Source organism: Oenanthe melanoleuca, linkage group LGE22 (assembly GCF_029582105.1).
Source record: "Oenanthe melanoleuca isolate GR-GAL-2019-014 linkage group LGE22, OMel1.0, whole genome shotgun sequence".
Lineage (NCBI taxonomy): Eukaryota > Metazoa > Chordata > Aves > Passeriformes > Muscicapidae > Oenanthe > Oenanthe melanoleuca.
The window spans coordinates 1,837,017-1,851,968 of NC_079363.1; the positions used below are offsets into that span (position 1 = coordinate 1,837,017).

A 14,952-nucleotide genomic window follows, 5' to 3' on the forward strand; every position below is an offset into this window, starting at 1 on the left:
CAAGTTGACGTCACACGGGGGCGGGGCTGTAAGGGGCGGGGTTCGTGCTTGGGCGTGGTCAGGGGCGGGGTCAGCGGGGATCGGGGGCGGGAACGGCGGCGGCCCGGGATGGGCGGGGGGACAGGGACAGGGACAGAGAGAGGGGACAGCGACAGGCCGTAGGGGACACGGGCGGGCCGTAAGAGGGATAGAGCCATTGGGACAGGGGGACAGAGCCAGGGAGACTGCGACAGGTCGTGGGGACAGAGCCGGGGGGGTGGGGACACGGTCAGAGCCATGGGGACAGCGACAGGCTGCAGGGACGAGGATAAAGCTATAGGGACAGGGTATAGGAACAGGGATAGAGCCGTGGGGACAGGTACCGGCCATGGGGACAGCAGGATGAGCTATGGGACAGGCCATGGGTTGGGAACAAGACATCGGGACAGGGACGACAGGGACAGAACTGTGGGGATGGTGAAAAGCCAAGGGGACAGGGGTACAGAGAGACGGAGCAACTGCAGGGATGGGGGCAGGGGCAGGGTCAAGGGGACAGGGACACAGAGCCCTGGGGACAGGGACAGACTGGAGGGAAAGAGCCATGGGGACAGGGACTGGGATGGGCTGGCTGTGGGGCAGGGCTCGGGCTATAGGGACAGGAACAGGCTGTAGGGGACAGCACGGAGCCACAGCGGGACAGGGACAGGCCCATCCCAGCTGCCACCACGTGGCTCAGGCCACCACGGGGCCAAGGTCCCGCTGCCCCGGGGCAGGGTGACCCTGCACCCATCCAAACAAGGACCCGCTGCCACTCTGGCCTTTATTCAAACGATGACCACGGGGCCGCTGTGGGCAGTGGGCACCGGCGAGGGCTCCCCGGCCGAGGTGAAGTACCCGACGAGCGCCCTCACGCCCGCCTTGATGCCCGGCTGCAGCCCCATCTGCACCCCCATGGCCACGGGGCCCCCCAGGCCCCCGGTGAGCGCCGCCAGCCCGGCGTAGCCCAAATCCTCGGCAGCCTCCAGCGCCCGCGTGGACGCCGTGGCTTTGCAGCCCTGGAAGGCGAAGTAGACGCTGGTGCCCAGGTTGTAGAAGATGCTGACTCCCGGCACCCACTCCAGCACCTGGTGCGCTTCCCGCTCCCCCGCCGGGCTGCAGGCGTCCGTGTCCTCACCCTCCCGCCGGCGCCGGCACAGCCGGACCCCCGGCAGCCCCCGGGTGGGCGGCGTGGGCCCCGTGCCGTGCAGATCCACGCAGGCGGAGCCCCCCGGGCGTGCCAGACCCAGCAGCAGCAGCGCCAGCGGCCGCGGGGCCGGAGCGCCCGGTAGCCGCGCCAGCCCCCGCAGCAGCGCCGCGGCCGTGGGGGTGCCCAGCTCCTGTGCGAGCTCCAGCGCCTCGGCCTCGGCCTGGGGGGCACAGCCAGCCCCACGCAGGGCCAGGGCCAGGGCGGCACGGGCCAGCCCGCGGGGCAGCGGCGGCAGCCGGGAGAAACCGGGCAGGGTGTGGGGACCCAGGGTGTGGCACGGGATGGCCGTGGCGTGGGTGGGCTCTGGTGGCCCCAACAGCTCCGTCAGCAGCCCCTGGTCACCGGCAGCCAGCCCAGACACAGCCATGAGGATGAGGAGCGGGAGGAAGAGCAGAACCCGGGGCATGGTGGTGGCTCTGTGGAGGTGGGAGAAGGGCAGAGCTCTGTCAGAGCCCCGTGGTCACAGCCCCCCGTGAGCCCCCCGTGTCCCAGCTCACCCGCTCGCCGCTGGCCCCTGCCCTGTCCGGCCGCTGCGGCCGCAGCTGCCCCGTGACCATTTATAGCCGATGTTATCAGGGAGTTGCGACACGTCCGGCACAGGGACAGGGACAGGCACTCCCTGAGGCCAGGGCGGCTCGAGCCCCCAGCCCTGCTGCAGACCCACACACACCCAAGGAGGCCAAAAGTCACCTTTATTTATTTAGGCCCTGTCCAGATTTAAAAAGTTTTAAGGGGGGGAAAAAAAAGCAGGTGAGGTAAAAGACAGAATTTGAGGTAAAACAGGGAGATGGTGTCAGGTGGAGAAACTGGTTACTTGTGCAGCCTTTAAAAACAGCATCAAAACCTGCAGAAGAAAATCTGCAGAAACCCCAGAAAACCCATAGAAACCCCGGAAAAACTGCAGAAATCCAATAAAATCTGCAAAAAAGCCCAGGAAACAGCACAAGGCCTGGGCACAGGCAGGATATGGGGAGCCACTCAATCCTCCTCCTCCTCTTCCTCTTCCAGGCAGCGGATGCGCTTCCGCCTCCCCCGGGGCTGTGGATCTTCATCCTCCTCATCCTCCTCGGAGCAGGGAGCTGCAGGGGCTGGCTGGGTGCCTGTGGATGGAGGGAGAGGGGACAGCTGAGCCCCCCAGGGATGTGGCAAAGGGGACAGGGACAGGACAACCTCAGTGACACCCAGAGCTCCCTTAGCCCCCAGGAGCGAGCAGAGGGGCTGAACCCACCTGAGCTGCCACCATCCTCATCCTCATCCTCGCTGGCGAGCTCCCGGCGCCTCTTGGAGCGCGGCTGCACCGGGCTGGGGACAGGGACGGGGACGGGGACGGGGACAGGCTCCTCGCTGCAGGGGTTGGCACAGCTCAGCCCCACACGGGGAGAACACAGAGGGCTGGATCCCCTCCTCAGGCAGGGGGAAGAACCCCCCAAACCCTTGGGGAACCCCCCAAACTGAGAAGGGAACTCTGCTCTCACCTCTCCGAGTCTGATCCCAGCCCTGCCGGCAGCGGCTCTGCTGAGGGGCACAAGGAGGGGGGCTCAGAGCCAGCCCCACACCTGGGGACCCCCCACCCCCAGCCCCGCCCCTCACCTGCAGCCAGGTCCTGGGGGCACCTGGGTGGCTCTGGCAGGTCCTGGGGGGCTCCTGGGGAGCCACGGTGGGCGATGGAGGCGGCTGCACGCCGGAGCTGCTGCGGGGTGAGGGCGGCCGGGATGCGCCAGAAGGATTCCTGGGCAGAGAGGGGGGAGATGGCAGGGCTGAGCTGGGGGCGAGGGGATGGGGATGGGGACAGGAATGGGGATGGAGAACGGGATGGGGATGGAGAAGGGAATAGGGATGGAACAGGGATGGGGACAAGGATGGGGATGGGGACAGAGGCAGGGAGGGGATGGGGACTGGGATAGAGAAAAGGACAGAGATGGGGACAAGGATAAGGACAGGCATGTGGATGGAGAAGGGGACAGGGATGGGAACAGGGATGGGAATAGGGATGGGAATGGGGACAAGGATGGGGACAGGGATGGGGATAAGGACAGGCATGTGGATGGAGAAGGGGACAGGGATGGGAATGGGGACAAGGATGGGGACAGGGATGGATACATTGATGGCAATGGGGATGGTGATGGGGACAGAGACAGGGATAGGGACAGGACAAGGATCGGCATGAGGACAGGGATGGGTACAGGGATGGAGACATGGATGGCGATGGGGACGGTGATGGGGACAGGACAGGGATGGGACGGGGATGAGGATGAGGACAGGGATGGGGACAGGGACCTCACCTGCTCGCTGGCAGGGGGCCGCAGCCCCAGCTGTCTCAGCAGGGTCTGGAAGCGCCGATCCTCCATGGCGTCCTCGTTCTCCTCCGTCAGCGGCACCAGCGGCACCGGGTGGGACACACCTGGGCAGGGAGGGGGGTCAGAGAGACCCGACCCCACAGCAACCCCCCACCCGACCCCCAGCTGACCCCACAGCCCCACCACCCTGCTCACCGTCCTCCTCACGGTCCCCTGCCACCCTTCTCAGACAGTTCTCCAGCCACCGCAGGGGCCCAGCCAGGCCTGGGGACAGCAGAAGGTGACACACGGACACAGGACCCAGCCCCACAGCCAAGCCCAGCTGGGGGGGGTTCAGAGCCCCTCACCCACCTTCCTGATGCAGGTGCTGCGCCAGGTCCTGCCCAGCCCCTTCCTCAGGCACCCAGTGCTCCTCCATGGGGCCTTCCTCTGCTTCATCCTCATCCTCATCCTCGTCCTCCTCGCTGTCCTCATCCTCCCCTGAGCTGTCCTGGGCTGGCATGGCCGGGACGCCTGTGGCAGCCTGTGGGAGCCAGCAGTGTTTGGGTGCCCCAGGGTGGGACAGCACCCCCAGGACACAGCCCAGGACCCTCCAGCCCCCCGTACCTGCCCGGGCCCGGGGCCCTGGCTCTTCCTCCGGCGTTTCTTGTACAGCTCCTTGCGTTCAGCCACCAGCCCCAGCCCCAGCAGCTTCTCCACCACCCGAGCCCGTGAGCGCCGCGCCGTCAGGTGCTTCATGATGTTCCCCAGGACGTCTGTGGGGAGGGGGGTCAGCATGGGGGGCTACAGGGGGATTTTAGGGGTCTGGTCCCTGTATCCAGCTCACCATCTGAGCCCTGGAACTCCTCGAAGAGCCGTGTCAGCTCCTCCTCCTGCTCCTGCGTCCACAGCACGATGTTGGTGCCTTTCCTGGGGGTGGGAAACAGCCGTGGGTCCCTGCCCTGTCCCCAGGGGTTCCAGCCCCATCCCCAGGGGTCCCTGACCCACCTCTCCCGTGGGAAGTCCTTGGCACTGCTGGCCAGCCCCATCCTCACCAGCTGCTTCACCACCTGCCTGCGCGTCCGCACCGGCGCCGGGAGCTGGGCCAGGATGGCAGCGATGATGTCCCCACCTGTGGCACAGGGAGAATGCAGGGACAGAGCCCCTGCCACCCCCCGGGGGTCCCACTGAGACCCCAGAGACCCTCAGTACCTTCCACCTCCTTGTACTTCCAGTACAGCTCCCGCAGCTCCTGCTCCTGCTGGGGTGTCCAGGGGGGGACCCGGCTCCGGGTGCTCCTGGGGAGGGGCAGAAGGGAGGTGAGGGGAGGGGAGAGGGGGTGGCAGCCCCCTCCCCGGCCCCACTCACCCCTCTCCCTCCTGCAGGGAGCTGTAGCCCTTGGTCATCTCGCAGACGATGGCTGGGCTCTTCCAGAAGAGCAGCTCCACAAAGGCCTTTTTGTTGGTGGCTGCCAGCGCAAAGAACTTGCCCAGGATGAACTTGGCCAAGGCCACCAACTCCTGGGGACAGCAGGAGGGAGAGAGGGGCTGGAGGACACTGAGGACAGAGAGTGGGGCTGAGGGAAATTTGGAATACTGAGCAAGGCTGGACCAGGGACGGACAGAGGGGCTGGGAGATGTGGGCACAGAGAGTGGGGCTGAAGGACACCAGGGAGGGAGAGTAGGGCTGGGGGCTGCAGGGACAGAGCAGGGTTGGGGGATGCTGGGGAAAGAGTGGGGCTGGGGGATGCTGGGGACTGAGCAGGGCTGGGGGCTGCAGGGACTGAGCAGAACTGGGACATGCTGGGGATTGAGCAGAACTGGGGAATTCTGAGGACTGAGCAGGACTGGGGACTGGAGAGACAGAGCAGGACTGGGAGCTGCTGGGGACTCAGTGAGGCTGGGGAATGCTGGGGATTGAGCAGGACTGGGGGCTGCAGGGACTTAGAAGGGCTGGGAGATGCTGGGGGCTGAGCAGGGTTGGGGGATGCTAGGGACTCAGTGGGGCTGGGGGATGCTGAGGACAGAGCAGGGCTGGGGGCTGCAGGAACTCACTGGGGCTGGGGAATGCTGAGAACTGAGCAGGACTGGGGGCTGCAGGGACCAAGCAGGGCTGGGGAATGCTGATGATTGAGCAGGGCTCAGGGATGCTGAGGACTGAGCAGAGCTGGGGGCTGCAGTGACAAACCCCTCTCAGGGGGGCTCGGGGCCCTGCCTGACCTGGTGGGCAGCAGCCGCGGGGTCGCTGAGCAGGCGGTGGAAGAGGGCGAAGAGGGAGAGCTGGAAGAGCAGCGGCTCCATGCGCAGCTCGCGGGCCAGGCGGTGCAGCAGGCGCGCGGCGCAGTGGTTGGTGCGGGGGCTGTTCCGCGCGTACCCCCGCAGCAGCAGCACCAGCGCCCGCACCACCGGCGCACAGGCGAACCTGCACGGGTAAGGGTCGGGCTGAAGTGTCTCTGATCCGCCTCACCACCATCATCACATCACCTGGACCCCAGCACTGCTCTGGAGCTGAGCTCTGGCCTGGCCCAGGTGGATGTTTGCCCAGCACTGTCTGTGGCTGTGCTGGTGCTGCCCAGCACCGTCTGTGCCTGTGCTGGTGCTGCCCAGCACTGTCTGTGCCTGTGCCTGGTGCTGCCCAGCACTGTCTGTGGCTGTGCCTGGTGCTGCCCAGCACTGTCTGTGCCTGTGCTGGTGCTGCCCAGCACTGTCTGTGCTGTGCTGGTGCTGCCCAGCACTGTCTGTGCCTGTGCTGGTGCTGCCCAGCACTGTCTGTGCCTGTGCTGGTGCTGCCCAGCACTGTCTGTGCTGTGCTGGTGCTGCCCAGCACCGTCTGTGCCTGTGCTGGTGCTGCCATGGTGCTGCTCTCAGCAGGTGCTGCTCATAGCGCCTGTTCCAGCACCTGCATCATGGAGCAACGATCTCCACATACAATAGTCCATAAATCTCCCACCTTTCGGCCAGAGGCTTTGGAAAAGGACAATAAAAAGTGACTTTCCTAAAGAGACTCTGAGATCTCTTTCTCCCCAATGGATTGAAGACGCGTTCATTGTTGGACGACCACGAGGATGCTTCCCTTCTGTTGGTAGCTACATCCCATCCTTTCTTTCTCACTCTCTCTCTCCCCTTTTATTTCATTTACCTCTCTCTCTCTTCTATCACAAAACTGAATTGTTTCCACCCAATAAACTGCATTGCTGCTTTCTGCTGAACAAAACCTGAGTCTCTTGCTTTTGTCTTTTTGCACTCTGGGGTCGAACGAACAATCACAACTCCCTCTGGGGTTGAGCGGATCGTGACACCCCATCAGGGAACCCCCCCAGCCCTCCCCAAACCCTCCTCACCGCTTCAGGTAGTCGAGGAAGTTGAATTCCTTCTCTGACACCTGCATGGTCTGCTCCTCCTCTTCCTCCTCATCCTCCTCTTCCTCTTCCTCCGGCTCCTCGGGCTCGGTGGGTGCGTGCCCTGCGGTGGGATGTGCTGAGGCTCTGCAGCCAAAGCTTTCCCCGTTCCCAGTATCACAGATGGGCACTCACTGGGCAGGGGAGCGACGAGGATCTCCCGCAGCAGCTGGGTCTCCTCAGGCGGCCCCGCGTCCGTGGCTCCAAACACGTCCCCTTCGGGCCACACCTCCCTGGGGACAGTGGGGACAGGCTGGCACCGTGCCCCCGCGCCCTGGGCAGGAGCTGGGCAGCACGGTGCTGGTACCTGGCCGAGCGCAGCAGGTGCAGGGCCTGGGGCAGGCGGGAACCCCGCAGGCACTCCTGGATCCTCAGCAGAGCCTCGGCACGCTGCTCCTCCACCGGCGTCTCCGAGGCGGCGTCAAAGGGCACCACGTCCTCGGGGAGGGGCACCTCGCCCTGGGGCAGGACAGGGTCACTCTGTGTGCCCCACCAACACCCCCAGAGCCCCCCACTGTGGGGCTGGACCCTTCCCTAGTACCTCCAGGCAGGCCTGGAGCTGCGGGGCCAACCCTTCCCACAGCTGCTCCAGCTCTGCGGCGCTGGGCTGAGCAGGAGCTGCAGGCACACGGGGCTTCTTCTTCTTCCTCCGCACACGTTTGCTCTGGGGGAACAAGGATGGGGTCAGGAGGCGCTGCCTGACCCTCAGGAGACCCCCAAGGCAGGGCAGGCACACCCCACCTGCACCACCAGGTTGGCACGGCCGCGGCAGAAGCGCTCCAGCATGCGGAGGAAGAGGTGGGCAGTCTCCACCAGGTCCCGCAGGAAACTGCGCGGCTGCTTGGTCTCGTCGAACTTGCGGAAGAGCGCCAGGAAGAGCTCCCGGTATTCCATCAGGTAGAAGATGTTGCCTGGGGAGGGGAGGAGAGTGGCAGTGGGAAGGGGTCAGGGACACCCCAAGGGATGGGGCAGAGGGACAGAGGGACTCACTCTTGATGACCTGGCTGCTGTCCCGCACCGCCTGCTCCGGGGAGCGGTCCATCTCCTGCACCGTCCGCAGCAGCTCCTGGTACGCCTTCAGGGCCAAGTGCATCCTGGGGATGGAGCAGGGGGGCACAGGTGCCATGGGGAACCCAGGTACTTCGGGGTCCCAGGCACTGTTGGGGTCCCCAGGCAGCACAGACAGTCCCAGGTGCCCAGGGGTTCCTGGGTTCCCAGGGTGTTCCAGGCATCAAGGAGGTCACAAGTGACTGTGGAGGGCACCACAGGGTGTCCCAAGTGTCCAGGGGGCCCCAGACATCAGAGATATTTGGGAGTCCCAGACACCAAGGGGTATCCCAAATACCCTGAGGTCTCCCAGGTGCCCAAGGAGTTCCAAACACTGGGAGTATCCCAGGTACTGTGGGGGATCCCAGGTGCCCAGAAGATCCCAAACACTACAGCGAGTCTCAGGTGCTCAAGGAGAATCCCAGACACCGAGGGGTGTCCCAGGTGCTCACCTGCGTGCCCAGGTTGTCGCCTCCTTCTTGTCCATCAGTGCCATCTCATAGTAGGCGGTGAGGTTCTGCTCGATGAAGTGGAAGGCTCGGACCCCCACGGTCTCGGACACCAGCTCGGGGCGGAAGCCGTGCCGCCGGTTGAAGGCCATGAAGAAGGCGGTGGCCCACAGGTAATAGGTCTCATCGTGCTGCTGAGCCTTCTCCCGCACCAGCTGGTCCTGGGGGGCGACCAGGGGGTCTCAGTGGGGCTCCCACAGCCTGGACAGGGGATCCCAGCCCTCCCAGCCCTCACCTTGACCAGCAGCATCAGGCGGTTGTAGCAGCTCTCCAGGAAGTCCTGGCAGAAGTGGCGCAGGAAGAGCCGGACGTTGCGGGCGGAGCGGCGCCAGGGCTCGGACTCGGGGGCGGCCTGGCGGCGCCGGGGCACCCGCCGGGGCTCCTTGCCCAGGTCGTGGCTGTAGCTCTTCAGCTGCAGGGGATGGAGAGGCCAGATTGATCCCTGTGGCATTGTGCTGGTGTCCCCTGCCACCGCCCTGGTTCCGTGCCACCCACCATGCCCCCTGTCCTGGTGCCCCATACCACACCTTGATGCCCCTGATCAAACCCCAGCATCCCCCAGCCCCACTGAGTCCCCAGCATATCCCAGTCCTGCTCTGTCCCTGCAGCACCCACGTCCCTGTTGCTGCAACCCCACCACATCCCTGGCTCTGTGCTCCACACTCCATGTCCTGTGTCCCGATCTATGTTCCTGTCCCTGTGCCCCCCACCCACATTCCCATCTCGGTGATCTCTGCCACAACCCAGTCCCAGTGCCCCCCAGCATATACCTGGCACCATGTCCTTGTCCCGGTAGCTCTCTCTACATCCCTGACCCTGTGGCCCCATGTCCTTGTCCCTGTGCCCACTACCACCTCCCCAGTTGTGTGATCTCCACCACGTTCCCATACCTGTGCCCCCCACCCACATCCACATTCCAGTGCCACCTGCCACATCCTTGACCCCATGCCCCGCATCTTTAGCCTCGTGTCCCACCCATATTCCTGTCTCCTTATCCCTTACCATGTTCCCTGTCCTGTGCCCCTCACCACATTCCTGTGTCACATCCCACACACATCCCTGTCCCCGTGCCCCCTGCCCCATCCCCACCTCTCCAGCCCCACACTCACGTTGTGCAGCCCTTTGTGGAACACCACATCCCGGTCTCCGATGGACTTGAGGCCCTGCAGGACGTAGGAGCCCCCGAAGCGGGAATGCCTGGGCAGGGGACAGGGGCTAAGTGACACTGTCCCCATCATGGGGGTCCCATCCCTGCCCCCCTCCTCACCTGGACGGGCGCTGCAGTGCCCGGGCTCTCTTCTCTGCCAGCTCCCGCTGCCTCAAGGTCTCCAGCTCCCGCGTGTCCTCCCCGTGCTCAGCACCTGCTGTCCCCTGTCCCAGCGCCGCCAGCTCCTCTGGGCTCTGCCAGCAGCTCTGTCAGCACTGTGAGGGCTCTGGGGGTGTCCCTTCCCTGCTCCCTCTGCCCCCCCAGCTCACCTGGTCACGGAACATGAGGGAGATGATCTCCAGGACGTGCAGGGCCCATTGCTGCTCCACCTGGGCGCTGGCCAGGAATTTGAGCAGGTCATCCATCCCGCTGATGTGCAGCGCCCACAGCACCCGGTCGTGCACGCTGGCGTCACCATCCACACCCTGCTGGGGGTGGTGGTGGGGTGTCAGTGTCCCTGTGGGGCCACTGCACCCCCAGACCTGTCAGGGAACCAGGAAGGGCCCTGTCCTGGTACCTGCTCCTCCGCAGGGTCTGGGGGCACGTGCAGCACGTTGCGCACCAGCAGCAGGATCCTCTCGATCAGCAGCGTGTCCTCCTCCTGCCGCTGCTCCCAGTCCTGGGGGGACACGGCTGTCAGGGCCCCCCACAGCCCCTGAGGGATTCCTGATAGGGACACCACCCACAGCCCCCCGAGGACAAGGGACTCACCAGCTGCAGGAGGTTGTAGAGCTTCTCACTAAGCACCACGAACACCTTCTCACTGGCAAAAGCCTGCAGAGACCCCATGTGAGCAAAGGGATGGGGGAAAACCCCCTGCCCACAGCACGTCCCCGGGCAGCCTCACCTCCTTGTAGGCCTGCAGGTAGGACAGCACCTGGAGAAAGTGGTGCCGGGAGGTGGCATCTGCTGGCACCTTCCCAAAGCAGAGCAGGGCTGGCTGTGTCAGGTTCACCATCAACCTGTGAGAGCGTGGAGGGCTGTGAGGGACCCCTGCCCAGCAAGCAGCCCCCACCTCTGGCCATAAACCTGCCCCCCAATACCTGATGACAGCGTCGAAGAGCACTTTGTCCTGGGGGTACTGCACCAGGATGGGCAGGAGGTCGTTCTGCAGGATTTGGGCAGCCCCCAGCTGCTGCCGCACGTCCCGGGTCTCGTCCTCATGGCGCAGGTACCGGATCAGGTCCTTGACGCTCTCTGGGGACGCCGGCCGTCAGTCCCCGCCCTCCCCAGTCCCCACCGCCCCCTCCCCTCCGGTGCCCACCTACCCAGGCAGTCGGGCTCCCGATGGTACACGTCGCCCTCCAGGTAGCCCAGGGCGCTGCAGGTGGCCAGGAGCTCGCAGTTCATCATGTACCAGTCCATGCAGCGCGGGGCTGCACACGGGACCAGCACCGGGGGCCACCTGCGGGCCACTGTCAGCGCTGGGCACCCCCGTTCTGGGCCGGTCCAAATCCGGGGGCACCCCGTGGTCTCAGTCACCCCAACGAACCTCCCAGGCCCGTCCCCCTCGGTACCGGACCCCACCGATCCCACAGCACCCCCGAAGCCCCGGTACCACCTCGATCCCAGCGCACCTTCCGGTCCCGGTCCACCCCAATACCGGCGCACCCCACAGCCCCAGGGCATCCATCCTAAGCTCCGGTTGCTCCGGTTCCACCCACATCACCCCTCCCGTTTGGGCTCCCCGCAGTCACGGAGCACACCCCGATCCCCGTCGGTCCCGCTGCCCCCTCGAACCCGGAGCACTCCCGAATCCCCGAACCCCCAAATCTCAGAACCCCCCTCCCGAACCCGCATCCCAACCCCCAAGTCCCCCCCGGACCGCCCTGATCCGGGAGCACTGCCCGCGCCCCCCGAGCCCGGAACACCCTCCAGAGCCCGGAGCACGCGGGGGTCCCGGTTCCTCCGATCCCGTATCAACCCCCCCGTACCGAACCCTTCCAGAACCACCCCCCTGGTTCTGGATCACCCAGACCCCAGTCCCCGCCGGTTCCGGGACACTCCCCGCCCCCCCCCCCCCCCCGGTGCCGGGCCCCCGTCCCGCTCACCGCCGCCCCGTCCCGGCCGCCCTCACGGCCGCGCTCCCGGTCCCGTCGCGGGGGCGGCGTTATACAACCGGCCCAGTTCCCGCGGGCCGAGGCCCCGCCCCGCCCGCACCCTTCAAGCGGCAACACCCCACAGCACTCCGGTGGTCCCGCCAGCGCCGCCCCCTTCACACTCTCCCCGCCGTTCACCACGGGCACAAACCGGCGGCTCGGTGGCTCAGGGTGCCCCGAATCCCCCTGTCCTCGCCCCCCGCCCCGCGGCGTTGAGGGGTGGAAGAAGGGAGGGATTCATTGCGGGAACGGGACGCGCTGACGGCGTTGCCCCTTTAAGAACGGCGCTGTCTGGGCGGGGCCTACCCCGGGCGCGGGAACGGGCGGCACCTCCCGTCGGGGGGGCTCCGGTGTCCGTCCCCCCCCCAAATAAGTCCCTCCCGCTTCCCGGCACCGGGCACGGCCGCGAGCGGTTACCAAAATAAAAGAGCAGGTTTAATTCACCGAACACAGAAGTCCCGCCGCGGCGGGGCGGGGCGGCCCCGGCCCGGTACGGGCGGCCCCGGGCAGCCCGGTGGCCGGTTCCCGGTGGCCGGTTGCCGGCATCGGGGCCCCGCCGCCGCCCGCCCGCCGCGCCGCGCCGCACACACACGCACCACACGCACCGCGGCGGCCCCGTCACAGCAAAGCAGCGGCGGGCGCGGGGCCGCGCCCCGGGACGGGCCCCGTTACAGCCCCTGCGTCTTCAGCTCCAGCGGCTCTGCCGGCGGCTCGGGCGGCGGCTCGGCGGCGGCGGTGGCGGCGGTGACGGCGATGGGGGCGGCGGGCGGCTCTCCCTTGAGGGCGGCCAGGCGCTCGGCCAAGCTGCGCGGCCGCGGGCACAGCGCGAACTCGTACAGCACCGCGCCCAGCGCCGCGCCCAGCAGCGGGCCCGCCCAGTACACCTGCGGGGGGGCGGCGTGGGCACCGGCACCGGGGGACCCCGGCCCCCCGCGGCACCGCACCCTCCTCCCGCTGATGCCCGGGCACCGGCTCGGTCGGGGCCTCCCGTCTCCCGGTGAGCGGGGGTCGGCAGCGTGTCCCCCTCCCCGGGATATCGGGGGACCGGCCCCATCTCCCGGTAAGAGGGGGCGGCCGCTTCTCCCCGCCCGGGATACCGGGAGTTACCCAGCACCTTGGGGTGCTGCTGTCACCGTGGTGACACCGGCAGCCGCCCGCCTGCAGCGGCGACACAGCGGCTGGGGCAGGACAGGGACAAGCGGGGAGGGACTGGGAGGGCCCGGGGCGGGTTTGGGGGTCCCCGTCCCCCCCCACTTACCCAGTGGTTGGCGAAGTTACGGGTGATGACGGCGGGGGCGAAGGAGCGAGCGGGGTTCATGCTGGCGCCCGTGTAGTGGATCTGCGGGGGAACGGTGCAGTGGGGGGCTGGACAGCTGCCCCCCAGCCCCTTCCCAGCCCCGGGGGTCCCAGCACGGGGGTCCCCGCGGCCGCCCTTACCCCGAAGAGGTGGCCGAGGGCGAGGGAGAAGCCGACGGGCACGGCAGCCATGGCCGGGCGCCCGTCGTGACGGTCGTCGAAGCTGGCGAAGACGCAGAGGATGAACTGGGCGGTCAGGAGCAGCTCCACCACCGTGCCCTGGCCCGGGCCCACGCCGGGGTGCAGCTGCGCGGGGAGAGGGCTCAGCACCCCGCAGAGTTGCTCCCCCATTCCCCCCAGCACCCCAAATCCCCCATCGTTATCCTTTCACACCCCAAAATCCCACTGTACCACAAATCCCTCCTCATCCCCAAACTCCTCCTGGATGCCCGGTCCCCAGTAGTGCCCCACATCAATCCAAACCCCAAAACATCTTCTGGACCCCCAATCCACCATCAGATCCCTCAAATACCCCATTACAGCCCCATGGTACCCCAAAACACCCCCGGGACCCCAATTCTCCCAAATCTCTATGAACCCCTCATCTCCCCATTGTACCCCAGATCCCAAAACAACCCCTGGACTACCCCATTCCTTCCAAACCCCCATTACAGTCCCAAAGTACCCGAGACCCCAGACACCTCCTGGAGCCCCCAAAACCTCATTACAGCCCCCACCCACGGTCCCCCAGCCCTGCAGACACCCCCAGCCCCCCGATCCCCCCGATCCCTGCTCACCGCGCTGAGGCCGAGGGTGCCGCGGACGGGGCCCGGGGTCACCCCGTAGAGCACCCCGGCGCCGGCCAGCATGCCCAGCACCTGGGCCAGCAGGTAGCCCAGGGCACGGGGCAGGGAGAGCTGCGAGGCCATAAGGAAGGCCAGCGTGATGGCCGGGTTGACGTGGCCCCCGCTGACATGGCCCAGCGCCTGCACCACGGTGGTCTGGGCCAGCCCGAAGGCCAGGGCGGCCCCCACGACGCTGGGGGGGCCCGGGGCCCAGCGCAGGGAGGCCCCCAGCCCCAGCAGGGCATAGAGGAGGCTGCCCAGGAACTCGGCCAGGACGGCCCTCCAGAAGGCGGACGAGCGCAGCTCCCGCATGGCCTGGCCCCGCTGCCCTCCACGGCCCCGCTCCCCTCCCCGGGGGCCGCCCGCGCCCACCTTTATAAGGCCCCCCCGGGCCGGCCCCGGGGGTGGGATCGCACCTCCGCCACCCCCCGTTAACCGCTTCGCTGCCCGGGGCACGGGACAGGTGACATGCGGCAAGGAACCCCCCACACACACTCCGAGCCCCCCCCCCGGCAACCCCGCACCCCCCAATAGTGGGGACCACCCCCCAAAACTGCGCCGCCCCCATCCGTGGGGTTACCTGGGGAGAGGAGGGGGGGCTGTGACCCATTGATGGCCTCAGTGCGGTTTGGGGGACCCCCTTGCTCGGGGCCAGCACCGACACACCTCCCACCCCCCCCCCCCCCCCAAATGTTTTGGGGACACTTTGGGGCAACCCCTGCTGGGAGCCACCCCTATTTCGCGGGAGGGGTCCTGGGCCAGCCCCGCTGGGGGCCGCGGGGTGTCCCCCCCGCCCCGCCCCGGTGCTGTTGTCTGCGGGAGGGTTTATTCAGCCCGGCTTAGCGGGCGCTGAGTCCCCGGCCGGGGGGATTAGGGCTCGGCCCGGCCATTGGCGCCCGCCGGAATCTGCCGGGGCTGCAGAGGCCACCACAAAGCGCTTTGCTGCGCTCAGCTCCCCGGCACGGGACGGGCTGACGGGGGGTCCCGGCCCCCGCCCTCGCCGGGGGGCCGCGGGGAGGGGGCACCCGCCCGCCCGCAGCCCCGGTGTTGC

At 67.2% G+C, this 14,952-nt stretch overlaps 2 protein-coding genes across 2 annotated transcripts; both read right to left on the reverse strand.

Annotated features, from left to right (window-relative positions):
• Positions 1-785: 785 nt before the first annotated feature.
• On the reverse strand, positions 786-2,107 carry APOF (apolipoprotein F). Its single transcript, XM_056515152.1, has 3 exons — positions 2,104-2,107; positions 1,723-1,915; positions 786-1,641 (listed from the first exon to the last, which is right to left on the reverse strand). Exons 1-3 carry the CDS (start codon positions 2,105-2,107, stop codon positions 804-806), a joined length of 1,035 nt encoding a protein of 344 aa, XP_056371127.1. The 3' UTR covers positions 786-803.
• Positions 1,905-14,213, reverse strand: TIMELESS (timeless circadian regulator). The gene is made up of 34 exons (XM_056515153.1): positions 13,854-14,213; positions 13,198-13,362; positions 13,019-13,099; positions 12,433-12,644; positions 11,713-11,772; positions 10,930-11,066; positions 10,705-10,858; positions 10,509-10,623; positions 10,373-10,435; positions 10,179-10,280; positions 9,931-10,089; positions 9,722-9,855; positions 9,564-9,651; positions 8,690-8,866; positions 8,398-8,615; positions 7,889-7,992; positions 7,640-7,809; positions 7,440-7,562; positions 7,206-7,357; positions 7,034-7,131; positions 6,842-6,962; positions 5,721-5,922; positions 4,870-5,021; positions 4,714-4,799; positions 4,510-4,633; positions 4,349-4,431; positions 4,129-4,277; positions 3,874-4,045; positions 3,718-3,786; positions 3,508-3,626; positions 2,816-2,954; positions 2,701-2,740; positions 2,454-2,569; positions 1,905-2,325 (listed from the first exon to the last, which is right to left on the reverse strand). Exons 1-34 carry the CDS (start codon positions 14,211-14,213, stop codon positions 2,204-2,206), a joined length of 4,566 nt encoding a protein of 1,521 aa, XP_056371128.1. The 3' UTR covers positions 1,905-2,203.
• Positions 14,214-14,952: the final 739 nt, after the last annotated feature.

Coding starts and splice junctions, on each gene's coding strand:
- APOF (XM_056515152.1), bottom strand. Junction 1,642..1,722: donor CAGGGGCCAGCGGCGAGCGG/GTGAGCTGGGAC, acceptor CCACCTCCACAG/AGCCACCACCATGCCCCGGG.
- TIMELESS (XM_056515153.1), bottom strand. CDS start 14,213: ATGCGGGAGCTGCGCTCGTCCGCCTTCTGGAGGGCCGTCCTGGCCGAG. Junction 10,436..10,508: donor ACCTGCAGGCCTACAAGGAG/GTGAGGCTGCCC, acceptor GGGTCTCTGCAG/GCTTTTGCCAGTGAGAAGGT. Junction 6,963..7,033: donor CCTCGTCGCTCCCCTGCCCA/GTGAGTGCCCAT, acceptor ATCCCACCGCAG/GGCACGCACCCACCGAGCCC.